General features: G+C 43.7%; 1 protein-coding gene across 1 annotated transcript in view; it reads right to left on the bottom strand.

Annotated features, from left to right (window-relative positions):
• The window catches only part of ABHD5 (abhydrolase domain containing 5, lysophosphatidic acid acyltransferase), a 30347-nt gene extending 19019 nt beyond the window's left edge, over positions 1-11328 (bottom strand). Inside the window, exon 1 of the mRNA XM_037384854.1 lies at positions 11161-11328. Coding sequence (XP_037240751.1) covers positions 11161-11285 — 125 coding nt within the window. The 5' untranslated portion in view covers positions 11286-11328. The remainder of the gene's footprint in view (positions 1-11160) is intronic.
• Between the last annotated feature and the right edge of the window lie 1272 nt (positions 11329-12600).

The raw sequence follows: 12600 nt of genomic DNA, 5'->3' as shown, positions 1-12600 counted from the left end.
ATGCTTCAGTGAAATAACTAGAGATACCTTTTTACCTTTGTCATTATATTTTTTTCTTTTTTTCCTTAAGAGGAACAGCAGAAACAAGTCTGTTTACTGAACTTTTCTGCATTTTTCTCGGCATCAGCAGTAGTCTACACAAAGCCTAAGAGGTAAGGAAGATGTGGCTTCCTCCATTGTCAACACCACCAAGTTTTCAGAGAATATTATATTTCTGGTTACTAAATTTCAAGTTTACAGGTAGTAACTTGAAACAATACAAAGCAAAAGAAACAGTCACAGATTACACAATCAAACAGGACTTTGCGTGTCAAAATGTCACGAGAAAAGTAGTAGGCTTAAATCTGGCTAATTTATGTTCAAGGTAGAGTTAAGTTATAAGAAACTTTTTCTTTCCGATTTCATTAATTTAATGGCCTGCAACACCAGAATACTGAGTGCTGTTTACATGACTGATTATGGCAAGAATTAATGCTTCTTTATTAACATGTACCATCAACACTACCATTACAAAAAACCTACTATTTCAGTAAAGAAAAATATTTTTCTTCCCAGCATTCATGATAACCAAGTTCCATCTTGTTCTCTATTTACTCCCGGGAGAATTTCTTTTGAATTTAGGTTGTTTAACAAATCACTGGGGGAAAAAATACTTTGGAAAAAAATGCAATAAACCTATTTCAAACTAGTATGTGAAAGAACAAGAAAACATGTTCCTAAAACTCCAGTAGATTGAAAAGTAAATGAGGAGATACAGAGGTGGCAACTATTTTCAACTCAGTAAAGTTTAAAAATTGTTATATATTGGAACTGCATATCTCTGAATCAAATCCGACAATATTTTTCTGGTTGGTAACACAACGTTAAATGACTAATAGTGATAAGAAATTTAAAATGCTAAGGTAGTACCACTAAAATTAGGATGTCACTTAATCATTGTGGATTTAATTTTATGAACAGGTTCAATTTCTCCTGTACAGTTTCAGACAAGCCAGCAGTCTCTTCAGCATTTCAGCAACTGTAATCATTTAAAATGCAAGAAAATTACACATCCAGGGTTGGTACTAGTTTAAAGCAGAAATCTTGCTATGAGAATGAAAGTTGAGGTGGAGAAAGTTTTAATGTAAAGTAGTAAATAAAATACATTCTTAAAGAGCAATTCTTAAAATGCTCCCTCTGTTCAAAGAATATGTAAGAATATAAAAGTGAGATTTAATTAATGAATTTTATCGAAAATAACAGAATGCATTAATGATTAGCATGAAAAAGGACTCAAATTTCCTAATTAAATTTGGAAAGTTTACGAAATTATAAAAATACGTTTATTGTATGAAAGCAACATGCTCTGCATGAAACTCAGAACAAGATGCAGCGAATTAACATACATTAGACTTAAACCTTTGACAGAAGTAGTTGACTGCTGTTAATATTCAGTGTTAAGTCTGTTAAGTCAAGGAAAGCCAATTTTTAAAATAAGAAAGATAAAACGCGCAGAGGAGTCTGTGTGTTAGTCCAGCTCTGAGAACCACCCTATTTCTGCATTTTTATTCCTGATGGTGTCAGTATGCGGTAAACTGAGGGATGTAATGCCTGAATCCCAGGCCATCCTCACTTCCAGCAGACCAGAGCAGATCTAAAAGCTTACTATTTCCTCCATCTCACCAACTCTACTATTTTGTGGCTGCTCTCTCTATCAGATTTGTGAAATAATTCAGCTTTAAAAGGAATTGTATTTTAAACTAGATAATTATGGACACCCAGCTGCAGAGAAGCCAAACAGTTAACCAGCCAATCTGTGGGCTAAGAAGGCAGAAAAAAAGACCAGCGAGGCAAGGTGGAGGACAGCAAGCTTGCAAGTCAGAGCTGCCAATGACAGACAGTAACACAGAATCATGACCTCGGCCAGCCTGGATTTAACTGGGCAGGGATGCCTCAGGAACCCGACTCAGGATATGGTTTAATGAGAACTTTAAGAGCATAACCAATTTTGGGAGTCCTTGTTGTCCTTCCTCCCTGTCCTCAAAGTGCAGCATGTTCTTTAGCGCTTCAGTATTCTGAGAATAATGAATACAGTCAGAATTGTTCAAGCATTCACAAGCTGTGTACAATAACTGTTATTGCAAAGACTGCGTATGTCAGATGTAGTAACCACAACAACAATTTGAATGTGATGCTCCTAGGACAAAAACTAAGCTCCGGCAGCTGCAGACAAACAACAGGAGAAGAAAAATATCCCACGTTCCACTTCATAATCATTACATGAGAAGACCAAAAATGCTGTAATCCTCAGGGAAAAGACTTTGATGAGCATACCAAAGAGGCAAGATCCAGAAGCAAGAATGAGAAATACGTTATGGGAGCAAAAAGCTTCAATACTTTAACAAATGTTTGTTTGCCATTTTCATGAAGGAACAAAAAAAATGTATGGAATTACTGTGAGTGGGTTAAAAAGGAAAACAATTCTCCCCCCAGGTGACATTATAACCCTGCCTGTAAAGTTCTGTTTAGATGAGTTCTGACCCAAGATGTTCCATGCAATTAGATGTTGTGAAATTCTTGGATATTTCAGTAACATTAAAATAGAATGTTTTGAAAACCTCTACATAATATTTCTAGGAAGTGTAACGTACATCAGTCCCATTCCAACAAAAAGCCCATGATAGGTTATTGCAGAATATTGCTACACTAGGTCAGAGGTAAAAAACAATGCATTCCTCATGTACTTACTGCATCTTGAACTCTGTATTCAGAACATTCAACATCAGAATTAGTGTTGAAAAATTCAGAAGCAAATTTTACTACTGTATTTATATTAGCTGTGCTACACTGGACTACCACTTATTAAAATTAACCTGAGAATGTAAATAATGAATGTGAATCCATAACCAACAAGCACTTTCTGGCTATTTTAGTGACAGTGAGTTTATTTCTTGAAGTGTTATTTAAATTGAGCAACCTGAGCATTCAGCCAGTGAAGAGAACATAAAATTCTGTTCCCTCCCATGCTGAACCTCAGCCAAAGGGTACACCTCACTGTATACCTTGCATGACTGAAGCCCCTTCCCCATTTTCTTCTCTGTCTCCCGGTACTGCCTGCCTTTTTTTTTACCCATATGCATCCTTCTTACATGTTTTTGTCATTTCTTCCATCTTTCTAGCTATACCAAAAGCTGTCCATTTCAGAGCATGTGCTTTTTCAGTATGTCCCACAAGAATGAAGTTTATCCATGGACTGCCACGCAAGCCTGCAACCTGTAATGCTCATGCTGCTTACAAAGTAGCTGTGTTAGCACCCAATGCAAAAAAGGATTAAGTGTATGTGCAATAATGAAGAAACCATGTGTGTGGTCATACAGCTATTACTTATTCCTATTACTGTTCACTGCTATATAGATTCCAATCCTACCGTCCTTCAAAAGATCACAGTCTTCTCCACAGTCAGGTTAAAGCTTGGCAACAAATACACTACAGAGCAGAGAACTAATTAACTCTGACAAGCTTTCAGGAACACTGTTCCTCCTTAACTTACAACACACCCTCTAACATGCAGGCACTTCCTCTTAAAAACTTTATGGTCCACTGACTGCTAATAGTCATCTGCTAAGCAAACCCTTGGTTAGTTCCTTCCATCTCTTCTAAGGACCCATTATTTTATATTTTGATTTAAAAGATAACTTAAAACATAATCTAGAGAAAAATCATATTAGCAACTACAGACAAGGTATGGAAGAATACAAAGATGCAGAGGAGAGGAAAGGGGGAAGCTGCACTGTCCCACTAAAATTCTCAACCTTGTGACAGAGATCATGTGTGTAACACCCAGGTTAGGTGCCACTGAGGACCTACATCCCTCTGCCTCCTCCACAGTAAACTCATGTCTGATAGAACTTGGCACTGCCACACCTATTGAGTCTTTTTACAAACAACATGTTGCACATTACATTAACAAAATGTGAGGAAAAACATAGTTAAAATAAAGAAAATTAAAATTTCCTCTTGGTACCCTTCAGACATTATGTAACTTTCTACTACTTCCATTTCATTCACTCACCTACTGACGTCCTGCTGCTCTTCAGATATTGCATAACCTCAACCTTGTTTAAGTCTCTTTGTCAGCCTTCTCATACCTACCATGCCAGAGGCCCGCACTCCAGACTGTCCCTGAGTTCCATCAAACAGGACAAGAACAAAACACACATGTAACAGGCTCCTCTCATAAATCTGTACCACTGCCCACCCACACTCTACCCCACTTACCTTTCATTTACATTCCATAGTGTATTATGCACAATTTAGATCACACCTTAAATAGGAGATGGATGTTTTCATTTTACCATAAGGTGCCATGTAAGAACACCGATAAAAGACTGCCTAAAGCACGTGATTATTTCCCATAGCTCCAAGCACTTGTACTTGGTGTGAATACAAACTGAAGACTGGTTGTTTCACTGCAGATCATCAGAACAACTTCTACACTGTCTTCCTTTATCATAACCACCTACAGTGCTAACAGTTACCCATATCAAACTTCAAGAACTGGTACTCAACATTTTGGGCTACCTAGCCTCATTTCCACTTCTTGGAAAACCTAAGAAGTGCACAGCCCTTTTCATAACAGACTGTTTTGTGTACATGTCTACGCTACAAATGCTTTAGATGTCAAGGAAGTGTCTTAAAAATAGGTAGAAAGTTAAAAGGGTCTAAAAAGCCATTGCATCAGTGTCCCCTTATGCATAGGTACGATATAATTAATAAGCCTATAGTGTCAGTATGACACTTACTAAATGCAATCAAGAAAAAAATAATCTACAATAATCTGCTAGCATGAACCCACCCCATTTCTTTAATTCATTGCAATACCCTTCTCTTCCTCACTTCAATATGAGTGGACTTGCTCAATGGCAATAGGTGCTCTTGCATCTTTTGTTACATAATGCATTTTTACACCTGTATCTTCCCCTCCTTTCTGTAGTCTCCTATGATCCTGAGTTTTCTATTAACAAATCCTTCAGAGCACTGTCCTTCTCTGCCATTTCTCACCATGTTTTCTTGGTGTCACTTAAAATCCTCCTCTTTTACCCTCTTAACCTTATTCCAGACTAACCTCATTCCCCTATAGCTTCACTGACTCACAAATCTCCCTTCTCCACTGACCTCTCTCCTGTTGTTCAGCTTCTCATCTGGATCTTTCAGAGCCAATGCAAATGCAGACACTCACCTTTCCTCCCATGACCTCTTCTCTCTGGCTGTCAATACAAATCATCTAAAAAACCTATCCTGAAAGAACGTCAGAATTGCAAGTAAATACTCAAAAGTTATGAAACATGAGAATCAAATTTCCTCAACAAGCAATCTTAATAAAGCACTATATAAGAGGGAAAAGAAAAGATGCTTTAACAATTTATCAGTTGGGAGAGTTCTTCAGATTCTCCCATAAAAGTTCAGAAAAGTCAGAGATCCTCCTGACACAGACAGTGTCTCTTTAAGAGGGGTAAGTCTCTAACTGGGTCTACCAGCTCCCTAACAGGATCTAAAAAACTTCTAATATACTCAAACACATGCAATACTGGCTAAAGTTTGTGTTCTCCAATGACCCATAGTCACCAACACTACGGCAGCCCCACAGCTAGCTGCCCCTCTGGATTTATGACTCTGCTTTAATTTCCACTGGGGCTACAACCCCCCTCACTCACTGGTACCCTAATCCTACTTTGACAATTCTTGTAGTAGAGTCTTTGCTTGATACTCTGAAAGCTTCCACTTGACCCATACAATTAGTAGCAGACTTTCTAACAATGCTCTTTAACCTTTAACCCTTACTCCCCACCAGTAGCATCCTAAACACAAATTAAAAGCTACTACGTAATTACTATCTTCCTCCCTCTGCTTCTTATATTTTTCTTTAAAGACTTGAGCCAGATGTATGATAAATGTAGTCAGATTTTTGTTTTATGGGGGATTTCTGTCATAGCAGATGACTTGGCCAGGTAAACACTGAAGGAGAGCGGGATGTTCTACGGGAAGCAGTGGAAACCTTCAGGCCGGACACTGGAAGTGTCTGTTTCCTAGTGACAGTATCCCTAAGAATTTATGCCTCTCTAGTGCATGCATGATGCGTGCCTGTGTGCTCAGCAGTGACAGTGGAAACCACGCACTTGAATGATGCCTCAAAGGCGGCAACCAGGGCCACTGGAAAGGAGCAACTGAGAGGATACCCTGCTGTTCCAACAGAGGGGGAGATCTTCCACAGCTTTCTGGAGCACATTGGCATGGCCTTTCCTCCTACATCTAATGTAAGAACAAGTTTCAGAAAGACTGGAGGAGAAAACCTTTCAGCCTAGACATGCCCAGCCTGTGGCACTCAAACCTCTAGATGATGTTTCCTAAGGCACTGTCCCTTAGGAACCATAAAGAACTATGACAAACTGAAGAATTCTCTGAAAAATCATAAACATATTTGCTGAATTGTAAATGAAATGGATGAGATGCCCCAATTCTACTTGTTTTGTTTTTAAAATGTGAAACAAAGGCCAGGGGCCTCACTGTTGCCCCATGAACAGATCTTGACCAAGGCTGTGATCCTTTGGCAACCCCTTGCCATCAGCCCTGTAATCTAATTTCCAGCTAAGCTGAGGGAACTTGAAAGATGGTAAGTAAACGTATAAATGGGTCTAACTGAAACCTAAAAGTCCCCTTCACAAAGGCAAGTTCGTCAGGTATAACCATGGAGGACCAGTGTGAAATGAGTGAAGCAAATGGAAAAAAAAAATCCAAAGAGGAGCCAAAACCAAGTAAAAAGAGCTGAACAGATCATCTACTTTGAGATAGTAACTGCAATTATTAAAAAAAAACCAAAACTTTTTTCCACAATGTTTGCCTATGGTTGCCAGCCGGAAGAAGCTCAACATTACTGTTCTATCCTCATTAGTGTTTAATCAAGCCTCTCTTGGGGGCATTTAGATGAGATTCCTCCTTGTACAAGGACACGGCCATGACCATTTTCTTTCTGCCACTGGTATGAGAAAATAGCCCCTATTATATTTCGCCATCTTTCCCTCTCTCCCTTGAGCCTGTGTTGGGGGAGAAGAAAGATCTTCCTGACGAACACAGGCCTTCCCTTCCCAAATTCATACAAGGACAGGAAAACCGTGAGAAGAAATCCTATAAATACCTGAAAACCTGCTCATACATGTACTTTCAGATGAGCAGACAGATGTAACACAAAAGGCATTAAGCACTGAAGCTATGACTGACACAATCCTGCCATCAAAACAGACAAAATCAGAAAAGAGGAATGAAACATCCTTTAACCTTTTCCCACATGTGCTTACCACAATGCATTTATGTCTCACTCGCTTTTCAAAAACGCAAGCTGTCAGTACCAGACCTGCTGTCAGTCACCCGCACTATAGAAAAGGCTCTTGGAAACAGTCTCCTTTCACAAAGAAAAGCTGGGCCTTGCTTTCAGCAGTCTACCCATTCAGTTTGCTTTAAAACCCAGAGGACATAATGAGGAAAAAAAATCAAGCAAAAATTCCGAGTTGAGAGTGTTCCTTCATGTTTCAATATCATGCTTTAACATACCATTGATACCTGTGTGAACTGTCCTACTAAGAGGCAGACATAGGCTCTATTAAGCCTAATAAACCATTCCTCTTTATTAATCAAACAGCTCAGTTCAAAATTGTATAAATAATTCTGTAATACAAACAAGCTTGAAGGATAATACAAAAATAATGGTGATTACTGGTGTTGCAATTAATGTTTTTACGTATTACTCCAAGCCATTATTTTTTGAGACTACAGGCCAGTTAACATCAATTTGATGAAGGTTTGCAAGTGCAGATCCCCTAAAAAATTAGTTTTAAAGAAAGCTATTCCACTTATCTCAGAGGGGGAAACTCAACATTCTGTTGGGGGATTTTTTTTTTAGATATATATATATACACACACATACATTTAGTAGCTGCTATTTCTAGTTATCTTACAAGCCACAAGCAGTCCTGCTGAATCCAGAGTGAGCATAAGTGAATTCAGCAACAAGTGAATTCAAAAGGCTTATGCTAGGCTGTTTACCTCACAGGCAGAAGTCTACATCTAAAAATTAGGCAGAGAAGGTCCAGGGCTATGATGAGGTTTGGAAATCATTAGCAGGTGACACGTTAACCAAGCAATCACTTCCACGATGAATGCTAAAACATACGTTTGGTTCATCTTTTCATTCAAAGTTAGGACAATGTCATGAGCATTCTTCAGCTGAGATCTAGAGAGTAACCGAGCCACTGCTATTCTGTTTTCACCATACTTTACACAGTTACCAGATTGCAAGAAACTGAATGTGTTGCATAACAAGTTGAATCACACTATTTTTTTCAAAGCAGATAAAGTAAACTTCGTATTTATTTTTCATATACACCTGGCACTAACAATTTAATCTAGGGTTTTGATAGTATATTTTGTAACTTTCCCCCTCGCTGCCAGGGAATTTTAACTCAAAAAATATTTAACCTATTTCAATGGTTTATAAACTTCCTCTGGGTACTGAGCTTTGCTCAACTGCAAAAGATGAAGAAATGCTAATTTTGCTATTGTTAGAAACTGACCAATAAAAGCACTAACAACTTGGAGCACTAATATTTCATCAAAGCTAATGCACTTTCTGATTCATGGAAAAAAAGGATGAGATTTTGTTCTGAGAAGTGTTTAGGGAATTGCGGGCTTTACTCTTTCACATCAAAAGGCCTAACTGTTCAGAAGGGTGACACTGACAACATCCTGAAAATCACCCCCCTTTAAAAGCTATCCAGCTGAGCAAATGTGGTGAGAGCTTGCCATAATCCTTTCAAAAATTTAGCCTACGATTCCGAACCCTATGCCCAGATCATCTAGTGTTACGATCCTGCAAGCCTGACAGGCTACTGAAGCTGAGGGCGCTTGGCACCACATCAGCAGCACTCAGTACTCGGTGTCATCAAAGCAGACAGCTAATACAGTTCAGGCTAATGCGCTGAATGAACATACAAACAAAACAGGTTGAGGCAGAGCTATTTTAAGACTCTTACTTAGAAAACCTGTAAACCATCAACAAGAGGCTTTACAAATGACATGTATGTTATGAACGTGAACAGGTCAGAAAGAACACAGAACCAAGAAGGGGACCGTAGTTTCAAATGGGTAACGTTGCAGAAGGCAGGGTGAAGGTTATTTTGAAAAGCTATTTTGAGGAAAGGAGGAGAGCGCAGTAACAGTGTAGATGGAACTGCACAGTGCTTTGAAAAGGAAGCCTTTGAAGTTTATACTTGAAAAGAGAATGCTGCGCATATATGGTGATAAAGGCATAACAGGGAGTTTGGAAAAGACAGACAGTCCAGTTCTAGTCAGATTGAGCTGGCAGCAAAATATGTAAGATGAAATACCAAAGCCAGAAGCTGGAAAAGGGACCAAAAAGAGAAGACCAAGAATGCAGGTAGTTTTGAAATCTAACGGAACAGACACATGACAAAATGCAAATAGTAACATCCTTGATATGAAGTCATGAGTGCAGGGCATGATTTCGATGCAAGCAGCTGAAGAATTTTAAGTGGTATTTCACAAAGTAACACAAGACTTAATTATGAGAAAAGGGAGATGGAGAAACACAAGAAAAGGTTTTGAGGGCCACGTAATGAGCAATGAGATATACCACCTGGTATTTAAAGGATGGAAATAGGAAAAATTAACGTAAACAGTGCACACAAAGCACATTTACACATCTGACGGGATAAAGCACATGTGTAACTAGAGCACTGCTACACATCTTCTGATAAGAGTATTTTTTGCTTTAGAACCATAAAATATGATGGAACAAACTGGGAGATAAGTGACCAGCAGACATATTAACTATGTATGACAAACAGACTCAGAGATAGGATGACTGCATTATTCTATACTGGGATAAAGGGGGGCAGACAATATATTTAGGGGCAATGCATGAGTGTTAAGAACAAGTCTGTACTGGAAGCTGAAATGCACAACGAGAAATAAAACATGCACTGAAAGACAAGGTATGAGAAGGCATACAAGAGTAAAGAGTATGTGAATGGAAGAACAGCAGACCACTGATCAATAACCTGATTATTATAGAACCATTTGAATGTATACGGACAAAAGATACCGTGCAGAACTAAGTAATTTCAGGCAGAAGAATGATAAATAGCGATAATGAACTCACATATTGAAGGTGTGAGTAAGTAGTTACAAACAAATATTAGGGATGTATCCTAAGAAAAGGGGCAGAATAATTTATTCTACAGGAATTATTCCAGTCATGCCTTGGGATAGTGAAAGGAAAGCAAAGGTTCGCAGTGACAGCTGGTGATGAGGTAGGCATGCGATACTAGGAAAGGGAAAAGCTTGAGCAACAGTGCCTATGTTAGTAATTTAAAGATGCGCTCTCGTCTCCTGCCGGTGCCAAGTGTTACACTGAGGAACGGCGGCAGAGGGGCTGGCAAGCCTTACCGCCTGTCCCACACCCAAGGGGACACACAGAAGGGACAGAACAAGCCCACAGCAAGTTTGTGCATGCGAGCGAAGCTGCGAAGGCGGGCAGCGGCCGGGGGCAGCGGCCGGCCTCGGGGGTGCAAGCGAAGGGTGGGTGACGTCGAGGCCGACGGCAAGCGCCCCCTCAGCACTGACAGCAAAGCGCGTCTCTACACACCTGCAGGCAGGTCGGCGACAGCACGGGCCGGGCCGGGCGCGGCGGAGCAGCAGGGCAGAGCCCCTTGGCGACAGAGCCCCCGGCCGGCCGCCCGTGCGGGGCCGCGCTGCGCGCCCCCGAGGCAGGCGCGGCAGGAAGCCGGCCCGTGCGGCAGGAAACAATGGCAGGCAGCGCGCCCGGGCGCGGAGGGGGCGCAGCGGCGGCGGGACTGGCCGGGGGAGGGGACCCGGCGGGCCGCTCGGGCAGCCCGGCCCGGCCCCCAGCCGCGCGGCGCGGTGCCGGCCACCGCCGCCCCAGCGCAGCGGGCTGCACGGGCCCGGCGAGGCGCGGCGGCGGCAGGGGGAGGCGGGCGAGCGCAGCCCGCAGCGGCAGGGCACGGCCGGGGCGCCGCCGTCGGCTCCCTCCCCCCGCCGAGGGCACCCGCGGCGAGGGGCGAGGGCCAGCCCCGGGCCCGCTCCACTCACCCTTCGCTGGAGGTCTCCTCCTCGGCCATGGCGGCGGCGCGGTGGCCGGGAGCTGGCAGCGGAGGAGAGGCGGCGGCGGCCGGCAGCGCAGCGAGGGACAGCGCGACAGCGGCGGCACCGGCCATCACGCGCTCCTCCCTCCCTCGCGCCCGCCTGCCCGCCCGCCCGCCGCCTGCGTCATCCTCGCGGCGGCCACCCACACCATAGAGCGGGGCGGCCGCCCGCGGCCAGAGCGCCGCCGGGGCAGGCCCCGGTGCCAACCGCTGCCCGCGGGCGGGGCGGGGCGTTGTTGCGCGCCGCCGGGCGGGCGGGGGCGGCGGGTGGTGTCCGCTGAGGCGACCGAGTGGGGTCCGCGGGCCGCGGCCTGTGGGAGCGGGTCAGGGTACGCCTGAGAGGAGGGACGGTCCGGGGCGCTGCCCCCGCACCGGTGGCCTCGCTGGAGCAAGGCTTCCGGGGTGTTCGTAGGCCCCGGGGGCGCGGGGATCCCCCCGCCGGATGCCGCGGCAGCAGGGGCGGGAGGGCTGCGGCCGCCCGGCCGGGCAGGGGCTGAGGTGGCGGGGCCAGTGTCAGTGCGGCGTCGTGCTCAGCCGCAGCATCCCGCGGGGCGGCGGCGCCGTGCCGGTAGGTACCGGCTGGGCGAGGGCCGGTCTTGCTGCCTCCCCGCGGTGTAACGCAGGGGCTGCGCGCCGGGCGCTTACATCGAGGCGGCCAGGCCAGACCAGGCTAGGCCAGCCCACACGTGCAGCAGGAGCGGCAGTAGCAGACCCCAACCGAAAGCCTCGGACCCCCATCCTACCCCCCCAGGCATCATTGGCCGCAGCTTGCTCGGCGGGGCCCGCGGCAGTGGTGGTCAGCACTAGGGTCTCAGGCTGGTAGTTCGTGTTTGTGTTTACATACAAGCAGCAAATGAGGAGCTTTGGATGTAAGTTAAATACTATCTGTCCCTGAGGTGATTACCAGTAGAACCCTATTGTGATTTCCATTTTCAAGTGTTTTGAAAGACTTAAGTGCAGCCATGCCTGTGGGGAGGAGAGGGGTACGCTTGTTTTAGACAGCGTTTAGCTTCACGATAGAGGTTGCGTTATTTTTCAGCCGCGTAAGAGCTCTGTTTGTATTGAACAATCAACAAACCTTAACTGAAATAAAGCAGCAAGGTGCAGCCATTGGAAGGAGTGGCAAGATGTTTTTAAGTCTTGGAGAATATTGCCACTGAGCTTAAAGCACTTTAGAAAAACATAAGGAAGATTGATTACTGTTTCTTTTGGTTTCTGAAATCCTTTGATAAAAAGCGTAAGGTTAATTTGCTAATAGCTGAAATTACTCAGAGCTAAAACCACTCTGCAATTTCAACAGCAGTGATTGTTGATACTACACTATCCCACCCAAAGTTTGTTTGGCTGTGTCACAATGGTTTGTCAAACTGACGTTTTTCTCTGGAGA

The sequence above is a fragment of the Falco rusticolus genome, chromosome 4 (genome assembly GCF_015220075.1).
Source record: "Falco rusticolus isolate bFalRus1 chromosome 4, bFalRus1.pri, whole genome shotgun sequence".
In the NCBI taxonomy this organism is placed as follows: domain Eukaryota; kingdom Metazoa; phylum Chordata; class Aves; order Falconiformes; family Falconidae; genus Falco; species Falco rusticolus.
The sequence above is the reverse complement of the archived record's forward strand: the minus strand, read 5'-3'. Positions and strand labels throughout refer to the sequence as shown.